This window comes from Ovis canadensis, chromosome 6 (assembly GCF_042477335.2).
Source record: "Ovis canadensis isolate MfBH-ARS-UI-01 breed Bighorn chromosome 6, ARS-UI_OviCan_v2, whole genome shotgun sequence".
Classification (NCBI taxonomy): Eukaryota; Metazoa; Chordata; class Mammalia; order Artiodactyla; family Bovidae; genus Ovis; species Ovis canadensis.
Window position 1 is genome coordinate 121,167,850 of NC_091250.1, and position 13,512 is coordinate 121,181,361.

At 44.7% G+C, this 13,512-nt stretch overlaps 1 protein-coding gene across 1 annotated transcript in view; it reads left to right on the forward strand.

The window, feature by feature from the left end:
• The first annotated feature begins 2,980 nt into the window (after positions 1-2,980).
• STX18 (syntaxin 18) overlaps positions 2,981-13,512 on the forward strand; it is a 119,205-nt gene continuing 108,673 nt past the window's right edge. The window contains exon 1 of the mRNA XM_069593242.1: positions 2,981-3,281. Coding sequence (XP_069449343.1) covers positions 3,114-3,281 — 168 coding nt within the window. The 5' untranslated portion in view covers positions 2,981-3,113. The remainder of the gene's footprint in view (positions 3,282-13,512) is intronic.

Consider the following 13,512-nt stretch of genomic DNA (forward strand, 5'->3'; position numbering starts at 1 on the left):
CCGTGGTCAACTGAAGTGACCTTGCTCTTTGAGGTTAGAGGAGTAAAATAAGATAATAAAAATGCAACATCTTTCATCTTATGGTCTGTGGGATACAAAAGATCTTTGTAACTTTTCTAGGAATTTGATGTGCTTGTGGTCACTTGTGGCTTTAGAGCCTGATGTCTTGAGCTCACTTGGGTCTCATCTCCATAATCCCCTTTGCTCTTTGCAGATGCAGAGAAAAAAAACTTAGACTTTTCTCCAGAACTTTTAACCAAAAAACCCAACCCCAGCACACTACTTACTGAAGGCTTGCTGTAGTTTGGCCCCCTTCCACTCGAAAAGTCTACACAATGGGCTACTCTCTCCTCTCCTGGCCCCTTCCCTGAGTTCTGGTTCCTCCCTCTAACTCTCAATTCAATCCCGTTCATTTTATTATGCAGGGTGCTTTAACTCTTCTTTCCTTCTACTCTGCCCCAGGCTTAACTTCACAGAAGCCAGAGACTCAATGTCTCAATAAAACAAGGGGCTATTTCTGCGAGACGGAATCATTGGTAGAGATTTTGTAATTTCTTTCTCAATTTCTCTCCCTTACTCTGTTGGTAGAAGAAAGCCATATGAAAATTTATTTTCGTCATACAGGAGGGCTGAAGTAGCTACAGTTTGGGTTTCAAATACTATTTTCCCTCTTCCTTTCAGGTACTTATGTACTTTCTTGACATCTATTTGTGATAAACTTATTTAACACAGAGGGCCTTAAACTTTTGCTCTCAGCAATGCTTCACACTCTTAAAAAATTACTAAGGGCTCTAAAACTATTTGTGTCAAATATTCATTCAGTTAAAAGCAAAGAATGGATATATCTTAACACAAGTGGCATTTTTTTTTTTGGTGAAACAAATATATTACCAAAACAACTTAATGAGAATTGTTTTATATTTTTGCAAATCTCTTTTAAAGTTTGACTTAATAGAAGACAGCTGTTCTGCACAGTGTTTTGCAACATCACAAGCCACCCGCCTCTAGGAAACCCAACTGTGCGCAGTTCATGCAAGACAAAGAACTAAAAGACAAATGTATGGATGTGAGAGTTGGACTGTGAAGAAAGCTGAGCGCCGAAGAATTGGTGCTTTTGAACTGTGGTGTTGGAGAAGACTCTTGAGGGTCCCTTGGACTGCAAGGAGATCCAACCAGTCCATTCTGAAGGAGATCAGCCCTGGGATTTCTTTGGAAGGAATGATGCAAAAGCTGAAACTCCAATACTTTGGCCACCTCATGCGAAGAGTCGACTCAGTGGAAAAGACTTTGATGCTGGGAGGGACTGGGGGCAGGAGGAGAAGGGGACAACAGAGGATGAGATGGTTAGATGGCATCATTGACTCGATGGACCTGAGTTTGAGTGAACTCCGGGAGTTGGTGATGCTCCTGGGAGGCCTGGCGTGCTGCAATTCATGGGGTCAAAAAGAGTCGGATACGACTGAGTGACTGAACTGAAGTGATGAAAATAATTTTTATTTTGCCTACCACTATGACAACCACATTTTAATACATATTCTAGTTGTGCATCCTCTCAAAAAGAAAACAAACAATGAAACCAAAGAGACCTTGAATTAAATCTGAACCTTGAACCAAACTGTAGAAAGAACTCATTGGCTAACGTGCAGTCAACTTAAATATCTAAGACTTAAGATGGTATATTTAAAAAGCATACATGAAGATGAACAGAAACCAGCCAAATTCTTCCATCTTTGTCTCCAACTCGTAAATTCCTACTCATTCTTCAAATCTGCTTTCTCTATAGAGTGATGCCTTCTCTATAGAGTGATGGCTTCTCTATAGAGCTTTCCTTACAGTAATTAATAACGAGAATGATAGAAATAATGTTATTATTAATAAAGGTAACTAACTGTCATTGGTCTCAAGGAGTCAGTTCAGTTCAGTTCAGTTGCTCAGTCATGTCTGACTCTTTGTGACCCCATGGACTGCCGTACCCTAGGCCTCCCTGTCCGTCACCAACTCCTGGAGTTTACTTAAACTCATTGAGTTGGTGGTGCCATCCAACCATCTCATCCTCTGTCGTCCCCTTCTTTTCTCGCCTTCAATCCTTCCAAGCATCAGGGTCTTTTCAAATGAGTCAGCTCTTCGCATCAGCTGCCCAAAGTATTGGAGTTTCAGCTTCAGAATCAGTCCTTCCAATGAACATTCAGGACTGATTTCCTTTAGGATGGACCGGTTGGATCTCCTTGCTGTCCAAGGGACTCTCAAGAGTCTTCTCCAACACCACATTTCAAAAGCATCAATTCTTCAGCGCTCAGCTTTCTTTATTGTCCAGCTCTCACAGCCATACATGACTACTGGAAAAACCACAGCCTTGACTAGACAGACCTTTGTTGGCAAAGTAATGTCTCTGCTTTTTAATATGCTGTCTAGCATATTGTCATAACTTTTCTTCCAAGGAGTAAGCGCCTTTTTATTTCAAGCAATGCCAAAACAGTGCACGTGTTATCTCGCTTAACTTTCACACTAACACTGAGGAAGGTGCTGGCTTCACTTTACAGATCAGGTGGGTGAAGACTAGAAAAGAAAGACCTCTAGCGCTGTGCCCTGCACACCTGATCTGCCCTACCACTTACTACACCCAGGTGGTCACCATCTATGAGCTTCCGTCCCGCACAAGGTGGGTCGATGCGGTCTGAGTCAGGCTGGGTCGCCTCCCGTACCCCGGCAACCTGCGCGGCCGGGCTCAGGCAACGCCCGGAGCCACGAGAAGGGATCCAGCTTCCCGATCCCCTAGCTCCCGGGGCCTGCACGCCGCAAGCGGGCTCGGGGAACTCGGGACTCCGGGACCTTTCCTCGCGCAGCCAAGTCCGCCGAGGTTTGCCGGGAGGGGAAACTGGCGCTGGTGTGATCTTCGCCGAGGGAATCGGTCCACGCCCGCGGCCGGAGGCCGGAACCTTTCTCCTTTCTCCGCGGCAGCCCCGCTCGAATCGGAACTATTTTTCTCGCGTCGCTGTTGTCGGGCGGAGGGGTGCGGGCAACGGAACGGTCCTCCAGCCGCCGGGTCGTCGCGCCGCGGTCGCCGGCTGCTGACGTGGGCCGGCTTGGTGGGGCAAGAGTGGGTGCGGGTCGCCATGGCGGTGGACATCACACTGCTGTTCAGGGCCAGCGTCAAGACCGTGAAGACGCGCAACAAAGCACTGGGAGTGGCAGTGGGCGGCGGGGTGGAGGGCAGCCGCGACGAGCTGTTTCGCCGGAGCCCCAGGCCCAAGGGCGACTTCTCCAGCCGAGCGCGCGAAGTGGTGAGCTGGTTGCTATGGAAACGGCGGGCTGGATAGCGGGGGGCGCGGACCCCCAATCCGGGCTGTCTGTGTCTGGTAGAACAGTGTGTCAAAGAGCCTGGGGAAGGTGGTATGAAGAGTGGGGCGGGAGAGTTGGTCCCGGAGAGCTGACGGCTGTCTCGGGAAACGAACAATCTTGGGTCTTCCCTGGTGCTCAGACGGTAAAGTGTCTGCCTGCAATGCGGGAGGACCCAGGTTCGATCCCAGGGTCGGGAAGATCCCCTGGAGAAGGGAAAATGGCAACCCACTCCAGTATTCTTGCCTGGAAAATTCCATGGACGGAGGAGCGAGCCTGGTAGGCTACAGTCCATGGGCTCGCAAAGAGCGAACTTCACTTTGGGTCGAAGAATGGGGACGCATGTTGGAAACTCGGAACTCTGTCAAGTTCATGGGCTGCTTCGTGAGGTAGTGATTTCGCTGTCACTCTGCAGACCTGAGCGCCGGCGAGGCTTCCCCCATAGTCCTCTGCTTTCCTGTCGCAGCACTGACTACGGTGTATTACTTATTTGGTTTACTCGTCTCATCGCCTTCACCTTCCCTGCCCCGCCTTGAGATCACAGGTCGCGTTCAACTGATCTCTCACTTCCCCTAGCTTCTCGCAATAGATCAAGACTCAGGCTAGGAACCGTCTAGTTTAGGGTGATCGTTCACAAGCATGCTCTATTCCAGTCATCTAAACTCCTTTCTGGTTCCTGAACACAGCCGACTTATGTTCAGGAGAGCCGTGACCTACTCCTTAAGGGCAGGAACAGTGTTGACTTCACCGCAGAATCCCCAAAGCCTGACTCCTAACATTGCCTAGTAAGTGTTTGTTGAAGGAATGAATGAACAAACGGTTGTCTGTCTTCCCCGCTACACTGGAAACTCTGTAAGGGGAGAGAGAAAGTTTGCCAGGTTCACTTTTGTATCCTTGCCACCAAGAATGGATCTAGTTTTTGTGGAGCTTGAAGCTTATACAGTTCTGCCTGTTCTCTTTAAGAAATAAAAATCCAAAATCACAATAAAAGGTTCAGAGCTTTGGGAGGTGCAAGGGAGGGGCCCTGAGGCTTAAACTTCTTGGTAAATCCACTTCTGTTTGATACACAGTGCATGCAGTGTCTGGTACTTTGCAGACAGTCACAGTTTTCAATGAATATATGTATGCATGAATTAGGGAGTGGCAGTTTGCAAAGGATATTCAAGCCTTGGAAGGAAAGTTGGTCCAGATGTATATATTTAGTCCATCAGAAAGCATCTATTAAGTGCCTACTTTCTGACCACCATTGTGTTAGAATAATGTGATTTAAAAGGAATGGTGGGCAGACATATTACCAAAAGAAATGTCATAAAGCCCTGTACATGTCATGTGGGACACAAAGGAAAGTGTGTTCAGTTAAACCTCAGGGCCAAGAGAGGCTTTACAGAGGAGATGATGCCTGAAACAAATCTTGTAGGAACAGTAGTTGGTTCCAGTGCAGACAGGGTGGAGAAGGGCCTCTGAGGCTAAGAGAAGCATGTGCACAAAGGTGTGAAGCTAGGTAACGTTATGCTCAACTTATTTATACTCAATGTGTCTACTGGTTGAATTACAGATTAGTAATGGCATTTCAGATTCTGGGAGGAGGAATTTTTCATAGCTGAACAATTCCAAACAGTGATAATTATGGCTCTTGGCAACAGGAGCTTGACTCATTTGGACTGTGGGGTTAATGGGGATCTTGGGAGTAGAAACTGGGTCTTGAATTTAGAAGAACTGTATTCTAGTCTGCTACTTAGAAGTGGGTGACTAGGGCAAGTCCTGTTACCTATGTCTCACATCCCCTTTCTATAAAATGGGCATGATAATACCCTACTTAACTGGCAAGCTAATTATTAGGATCTTATGAGACATTGTACATATTGTAAAGAGCTATAATTATTATTATTGTTGCTCTTCACCCCCTACCCTGATTCCAGGTAGGCCATTTAGACGTATTTTCATCAGTGTCTTGAAACTTTGTCCCTTACACCACTTACCTGTCTTGCACTTTCATTCTTTCTTGCAAAGGGAAACCAAGTCAGTTCATGAAGGAGCCTGAAAACCCTGTGCACGTGCTAATAGCAGCACTAGAGGAGACGGCAGCTTTCCTCTGTCAAGGTGAAGCTATTGGCGATAGCAAATGTGCGGCAAGCGGGCAGCTCTTCCTCTCTCCCCCCATCCCTGGGACTGTGGAAGCTGGTGTTAATTTCCCAGCAGATCCCTATTGCTCAGAATCCCGTGCAACACTGCCCCAGGCAGCTATTACCAGTTGTTGGATCTGACATTCAAGTTGAAATTTACTGACATCCTATCTAATATATATTAATAGTAAAAATAGAATCTGTGTGCCTAAGGCAGAACCATGGACTTTTTTTCTTTTTAGTACTTAAAAGGACTTGAAGTTTGTGTTCAGGCTTCTCATTTTGTAGATGGGCAAACTAATACTCAGGTAAGTAAAATGCCTTGCCCAGAGTAATAATTAATGAGGTCAAAGGGCAGAGCCAGTGGAAGAAGCCAGGTCCTTTGACCCCAGTTGAATGTTGTTTATTTCCCATCCCATACATGCATTTCCACTCTAATTTTAAAGCAAAAATTCCTTAGCTGAGTTTCTTCTTCCTGAATTAATACTGAATTCATGACTGGATACTGAGTAAGATTTGGAGCAGAAAGTCCTGAATTTGAATGCTTCTTATTTATTGCAAGACCTTGGGAAAGTTATTTAACCTCAATTTCCTCACTTCTAAAATAGAGTGAGTCATAGCAAGTTGATAAGGTGGTTATGCAGATGAAATGAGAAAAGGTGTGCAAGTGCTTGCATGAGTATGACATGTTCTGGTTGCAAGTAAGGGTAGCTTCTTGTAAACTACCTGGAGGAGGAAATGGCAACCCACGCCAGTATTCTTGCCTGGAAAATCCCAGGGACAGAGGAGCCTGGTGGGCTACAGTCCATGGGGTTGCACTAAGAGTCAGATGTGACTGAGCAACTGAACACCCAGCACTGTGTAAACCAACCTGAGGAAAACAGGAATGTTTTGGCTTATATACCTGGGAAACATAGGGAGGAGCTTCTTTCTTTAGCTCTTATCCATAAAACTCCAGAAAAGGGCTCTAGTTGGTTCTACTTGGGTCCCGAGCCCTCATTAGAAAGTCATTCACTCGTGTCTGACTCTTTGTGACCCCCATGGACTGTAGGCCACCAGGCTTCTCTGTCCATGGATTCTTCAAGCAAGGATACTGGAGTGGGTTGCCGTTCCCTTCTCCAGGGGATCTTGCCGACCCAGGGAATGAACCCAGGTCTCCTGCATCGCAGGCAGATTCTTCAGCGTCCGAGCCATCAGGGAAGCCCTCCTTATGGCTTGAATGCTGTGATGGCTGTCCCACCAGAACCTTGGAAAAGGGAGTACTGTGTCTAAAAATCAGGGAATAAGGGATACTGGGCAGGCAAAACCAACGCAGATGTTCCTTCTAGTCCCTAGCACAGTGCCTGACCTGCTTTCACATTACGTGCCTAGTCTTCCGCTCCGTGGGGAAGAAAAAACTAGAATTGTGGGAGTTTGTAATGACAGGCTTCATGCGGGAATGTGTCCGGAGGTGTCTCCTGGGGGCAGGTCTTTCATTCTCTTACTAATTTATTAAAGTTACAGAGGCCAGGGGAAGCAACATGCAGTAAACCAAGACACCTCTAAGCAGCCGAACTGAGTGTGCGTGAACAGCGGGAGCCAGCCTACACGACGTCAAGAGACCTGTGTCCTGGCCCACGTTCAGCCACGAGGGGCAGACCTAGTCTTTCTGCGCCTCAGTGTCCACCTTGGTAAAACTGACAGCTTGGCCATGACTGTAACAATTTCTTATAAAGCAGAGATAACCTAAGATAAACATCGGCTCTGAGGATTTGTTGGGAGTTCTGTTTTCAGATTAAGCATGCAGATGAGTTTTTCTGTGTTCGTTATACATTGCTTTTGTGAAAGCCAAGTGTCACTTATTTTTTCTTTTTGTAGGAGTGCATTATCTTGAGTTCCTGACTTCAAATCAGACTTCTTACGGCAGCCCAAAGGCAAATGGTCTGCTCCCTGCTGCTGCCCCGCGCGCCTCTCCTCTTACCCTGCTCCAGCTGCCCTGACCTCCCTCCTTGCTCTCCTCACACCCTCCAGGCACATCCCCACCTCAGGACCTTTGTGCGTGTTCCCTCGACCTGGAGCGCTTCTCTCCCAGATGCCACGTAATTTGGTCTTTAGGCCTCTGCTTATGTGTTTCCTCAGTGATCCCTTCCTCCACTGCCCTGTGTGAAAGAGCATCCTTTTTCTCTTCTTTACTCTGCTTTATTCTTATTATTTAACATACTATGTATCCATCGACCTGTTTATCCACTGAAACATATACTTCATGAAAACAAAGACTCCTTAGGTTTTAGAGCAGTACAGGATAGGCTCTCAGTAAATGTTTCTTGAATGAATGAATGAATGTTATTTACTGTGTTACTTTGCTTTGAATTTTGGAGCTGGTTGATCTCTGTCTAAGGCTCCTTCCAATTCCAGAAAATGTGTGAGCCTAACATGATTCCTTAATATTATATAGCATGTGTGTACACACTTAGGGGCTTCCCTTGTGGCTCAGATGGTAAGGAATCTGCCTGCAGTGCAGGAGACTTGGGTTCCATCTCTGGGTTGGGAAGATCCCCTGAAGAAGGAAATGGCAACCCACTCCAGTATTCTTACCTCGGAAATACTGTGGACAGAGCAGCCTGGTGGGTCACAGTCCACGGGGTTTCAAAGAGTCGGATATTACTGAGTGACTGACATGCACACACATAAACTTAATCCAGTGTCTGGAGTAAACATTGAATAAATAGTAGCTTTTATTATTAAGATTTCATTCCTGCCTCAGGGAGTTTATAGTCAAATGGAGAAGCGGACACATAAATACCACAACAACTCAAGTAGACGTGAAAACTGTAACACCAAACATTGATACCCCGGTCCTTCTCAGTTTTCTTCTGAGATGTAGTGTTGACCTTGTGTGCCAGTCTTTGGAGCCATAAGTGAAGCTGGGAACAGGATTATTATCCAGAGTAGTAGTATTGTTATCCAGAGTAGCTGGAAATAGACTTTATTCAAGGACTGAGTGTAGTTCTACTTAAATAGAGTGCCAGTGGAGGAGAGCATGTTCAAAGAAGCAGTATCAGGCAACAGGTGCTGCAGTGAGAAGCTTGAGATAGGGCCTCACAGGACAGGAATAGATCAGGAGACAGTGTGGATTTAGGAGGCAGGCTCCAAACAGAGTCTGTTAAATCATATAGACTTTTTAAAAGTTAATGTAGAAGTCCTTTTGCAACTGATATAAAGAGCTGTTTTCTCTAAGGCTGGGATGAGAGGGCTGGGAAAAGAGAAGTTAATTAGTCAGCTGCCTCTGCACCGTCCCCCCCCTTCTCCTTGAGGATCCTCTTTGGAACCACCTGTAGGGCTCAGAGAGACACAGTCTCACTGTGTTAATGTTCTTCAGGGCCTCTTTTAACTTCATGATGCTGTGTTTTTATGGATCTTAATAACCAAGTGTAAACTGTAAGTGGGACTCAGTGCCAGAGACTTTTCATGACATAAATAGTGAATCCTTTGTGGGGACTGCACTTAAGAATTTTTCCAGGGCTTATGAAGACTGTAGCTATTAAAATTACATTTATTCAATACTAATTGGTTTATTCTATCTCCTGTAATCATTAGACTCCTGATACGTGTCAGTCATTGTGAGGACATTAAAAAGTTATGACATCTATGTCCTGGCTTTTAGGAAATACAGATGAAGGGCAACTAAAGCTCCTTGAGGGAGAATCAGTGGAAAAACAAACTGGACTTTGAAGACAAGAGCCATTCTACCAGACAAAGGAAGCGGATTGAATCGCCTTCCTAGCAGAGGGGGGACTGTGAGCAAGGGCGTTGGTGTTCAAGGGCAGGGTGACTAGGGGAGCAGGGGGAATGCTGGTGCGGCTGGAGCCCTTTCCTGGGGGCCTGGGAGAGGGGCGGGGAGGCAGGAGAAGAGGCTGTGTTGGATGAGGTTAGATCAGAGGTCGATCAGCTTTGGGCCACAGGCCATATCCAGCCGCAGCCAGTTTTTATAAATGAGGTTTCAATGGAATGCGATCATATTCATTTTAGGCTGTGGATAGTTTTGTGCTATAGTGACAGATAGAACGTTGGCCAGACCTATGCTGAGGACTTTGGACATTACATTCTAAGCAGTGTGAGCAGGAGAGCTCATATTTGTATTTTAAGATGATCAGCAATATTGCAGATGGGTTTGGAATGTTAACATGACTGACATAGAAAAGCTCATTAGGAGGCTATTGCCGTGATCCAGGTGAGAGCTGATGAGCTAGTGGATGGAGTAATGACTGGATGAAGGAGATATCTAGAAAGTCGATCTTTTAAAAATGTAGCAGTTGGTGGGGTTAGAAAGAGGAGGTAGAACAATTCCCAGCTTTCTAGTGTCCGACTCTTTGTGACTCCATGGACTGTAGCCCACCAGGCTCCTCTGTCCATGGAATTCTCCAGGCAAGAATACTGGAGTGGGCTGCCATTCCCTTCTTCAGGGGATCTTCCTGACCTCGGGATCGAACCCAGGTCCCCTGCATTGCAGGTGGATTCTTTACCGCTGAGCCACCAGGGAAGCCCATTGAGACAACAGGTGGTGGGTGACTCCCCAGTGGCATTGCTTCTTGGAAAAGCTGGATTGGAGAGCATAGCTGGAACCGAGTGGGGTCCTCTAGTTTTGTCATACTTAGAACTTGGAGATGATTGAATCTTTAAAACAGACACCTAGTACATGTGCCCAGCCATTACCTCACAAGCCCAGCGAACGCTGTGCCTCATTATGGTGGCAGACCCAAGGCAAGTTCTCAGCGCCAGACTGCAGATGGGCTATTCAGCAGGGCCCAGTAGGGGCTCCCCTTGTGGCTCAGCTGGTAAAGAATCCGCCTGCAATGCTGGGTTCCATCCCCAGGTTGGGAAGATCCCCTGGAGAAGGGAAAGGCTACCCACTCCAGTATTCTGGCCTGGAGAATTCCATGGACTGTATAGTCCATGGAGTGGCAAAGAGTCGGACACGACTGAGCGACTTTCACATTTAGACTCCAGGATCTTATACAGACTTATTCTCAGTTGTGCTCTCTTTATTCTTGAAAGAAATTCATCTTTGTGGTAATGATAGTATCACTTATGTATTCGACATGCATATTGTAGAAGTTTGATTCTCAGGGATAGTCCATCAGTTAACTTTCTTCTTTATTCCAAGAAAAATCTGGAAAGGGTCAAAGAGCTCCCTCTTTTCTCAATTTGTCATTGGCAGGTAAAGAGTTCAGTGTATCACCTCCTAGGATAGGGCTGCCCAAGCAGGTCCTCTCAGGGTGACCTTTGGAATGAATTCTTCCTGTCCAGGGTCTGATTCTGTCTTGCAGACTTGAGAACCAGAACTTGAGACTTGAGATTTGTCAACGTACCAAGGAAAGAACCATTTTCAGGGCAGGTATCAGCAGAGCTCACAGCAGCTTGTGTACAAGACAGAATACTAGATTGTTCATTTACTTTGAATGCTATAACTAATACTCAGAAGGATCCAAATTTTAGAAAGTCAGTTATTTTTGAGCTTCTATAGGTCCGGAACTCTGCTGAGGGCTTTACATACCTGATCTCAATTAATTTTTCTCTGTTTAGAGGGATAGAAGTATAATATTATTAAGTTATTTTACAATGTTGATTGTGTTATGAATAATATAATTCTAGTATTCATATGAACTTGATGTTTGAGGTTTCTTGTTACGTGGAAATCTTTATGGGCTCCCTCTGGTGGGCAAAGAAACAGTGACGTTTACAATGGTTAATTATGGCTTGTGTTATGAAAAACTTACTGTGTTTTAAACATATTAACTTTAAAATTGATGTAAGAAGAGGCCCCGTCTGAACCGTCTAAAAGAAAGTGAATAAACCAGAGACGTGAAAGTATAATGTGTTGAATGAACTCATATAACTCGGCTATGAAAAGCTTGCCGCACACTTGTAATTTTAAACTCAGCAGTACTTTTTTCTTCCTGACTTTCAGGTTCTCAGAGTCTATAAATACTAGAATCTGCCCTCTACTTGCCACAGTCTAACATATGCCTATTTGTCAGAACTTTCTTACAGAGCTCGTAAGCTATATTTAACCAAGAGAAGTGAGTCTTTTCATTTCATAATATTGTACACATTCCTGTTCACTTTTTTGGACACACGATAAGAAAATCCTGGTTAAAATCAACGTTTGTTTTTTTATAGCCTAAGTAGAAATGACAGGTTGCTGCATATCTTGGCTGGGAGAAATTGAGAAAGGAATTAAAAAGCATAAGTTTTGAGTTATAAATACGTTCGGACTTTGCCAGTAATTAATTATCTGATCTTGGAGAACTCACCTAACCTCTATTTTTGTTTTTTTTGGTTTGCTTTTTTTCCCCCCACTTTACTTGTTTGTTTAATGAGGAACTTTCACTAGATCATCGTTAAGAATCTTTCCATGATCAGTACTCTTCTTTCTGAAAGTCCCAGAATATATTTTTAAATGCTTTTTACAGCACCTGATGATATTCCTCCCTGACTTTCTGTGTACTTCGAATTTTTCACCTAGATTAAAAGAAAAAAAATTTTTTTCAGAGTTCTCATTTGGTATGTTTCCACGAATGTATTTGATTTAGTAGTGATTATGTACTCTTGTAATGGGTTTTATCAGTGGGGTATGTTTTTGAAGTTGACTGATTTTGAAATCTGACTATAAAAATAGTAAATGCTCATTGAACAGAATAGAAAAGAAAGTGAAGTTCACATATACTTCTTATGGCCAGAAATAACCACTGTTTTAATTTTGGTATATATTTTTTTCAGACATTTTTCTTATTAAAAAAAAAACCAGAATTTTTCTACAATACTGTTTTCTGCCCCCCGCTCCAACTTTTTTTTGTCTTATCTTGCCTTCTTTCAGTTCAGTTCAGTTCAGTCGCTGAGTCATGTCCGTCTCTTTGCGACCTCATGAATCTCAGCACACCAGGCCTCCCTGTCCATCACCAACTCCCGGAGTTCACTCAGACACACGTCCATTGAGTCAGTGATGCCATCCAGTCATCTCATCCTCCGTCGTCCCCTTCTCCTCCTGCCCCCAATCCTTACCAGCATCAGAGTCTTTTCCAATGAGTCAGCTCTTCACATGAGGTGGCCAAAGTACTGGAGTTTCAGCTTTAGCATCAGTCCTTCCAGTGAACACCTAGGGTTGATCTCCTTCAGAATGGACTGGTTGAATCTCCTTGCATTCCAGGGGACTCTCAAGAGTCTTCTCCAATACCACAGTTCAAAAGCATAAATTCTTTGGTGCTCAGCCTTCTTCACAGTCCAACTCTCACATCCATACATGACCACAGGAAAAACCATAGCCTTGACTAGACGGACCTTTGTTGGCAAAGTAATGTCTCTGCTTTTGAATATACTGTCTAGGTTGGTCATAACTTTCCTTCCAAGGAGTAAGCGTCTTTTAATTTCATGGCTGCATTCACCATCTGCAGTGATTTTGGAGCCCCCCAAAACAAGTCTGACACTGTTTCCACTGTTTTCCCTCTATTTCCCATGAAGTGATGGGAGCAGATGCCATGATCTTCATTTTCTGAATGTTGAGCTGTCAGCCAACTTTTTCACTCTCCTCTTTCACTTTCATCAAGAGGCTTTTTAGTTCCTCTTCACTTTCTGCCATAAGGGTGGTGTCATCTGCATATCTGAGGTTATTGATATTTCTCCCAGCAATCTTGATTCCAGCTTGTGCTTCTTCCAGCCCAGTGTTTCTCATGATGTACTCTGCATAGAAGTTAAATAAGCAGAGTGACAATATACAGCCTTGACGTGCTCCTTTTCCTATTTGGAACCAGGCTGTTGTTCCATGTGCAGTTCTAACTATTGCTTCCTGACCTGCATATAGGTTTCTCAAGAGGCTGGTTGGGTGGTCTGGTATTCCCATCTCTTTCAGAATTTTCCACAGTTTATTGTGATCTACACAGTCAAAGGCTTTGGCATAGTCAATAAAGCAGAAATAGATGTTTTTCTGGAACTCTCTTGCTTTTTCCATGATCCAGCGGATGTTGGCAATTTGATCTCTGGTTCCTCTGCCTTTTTTAGAACCAGCTTGAACATCTGG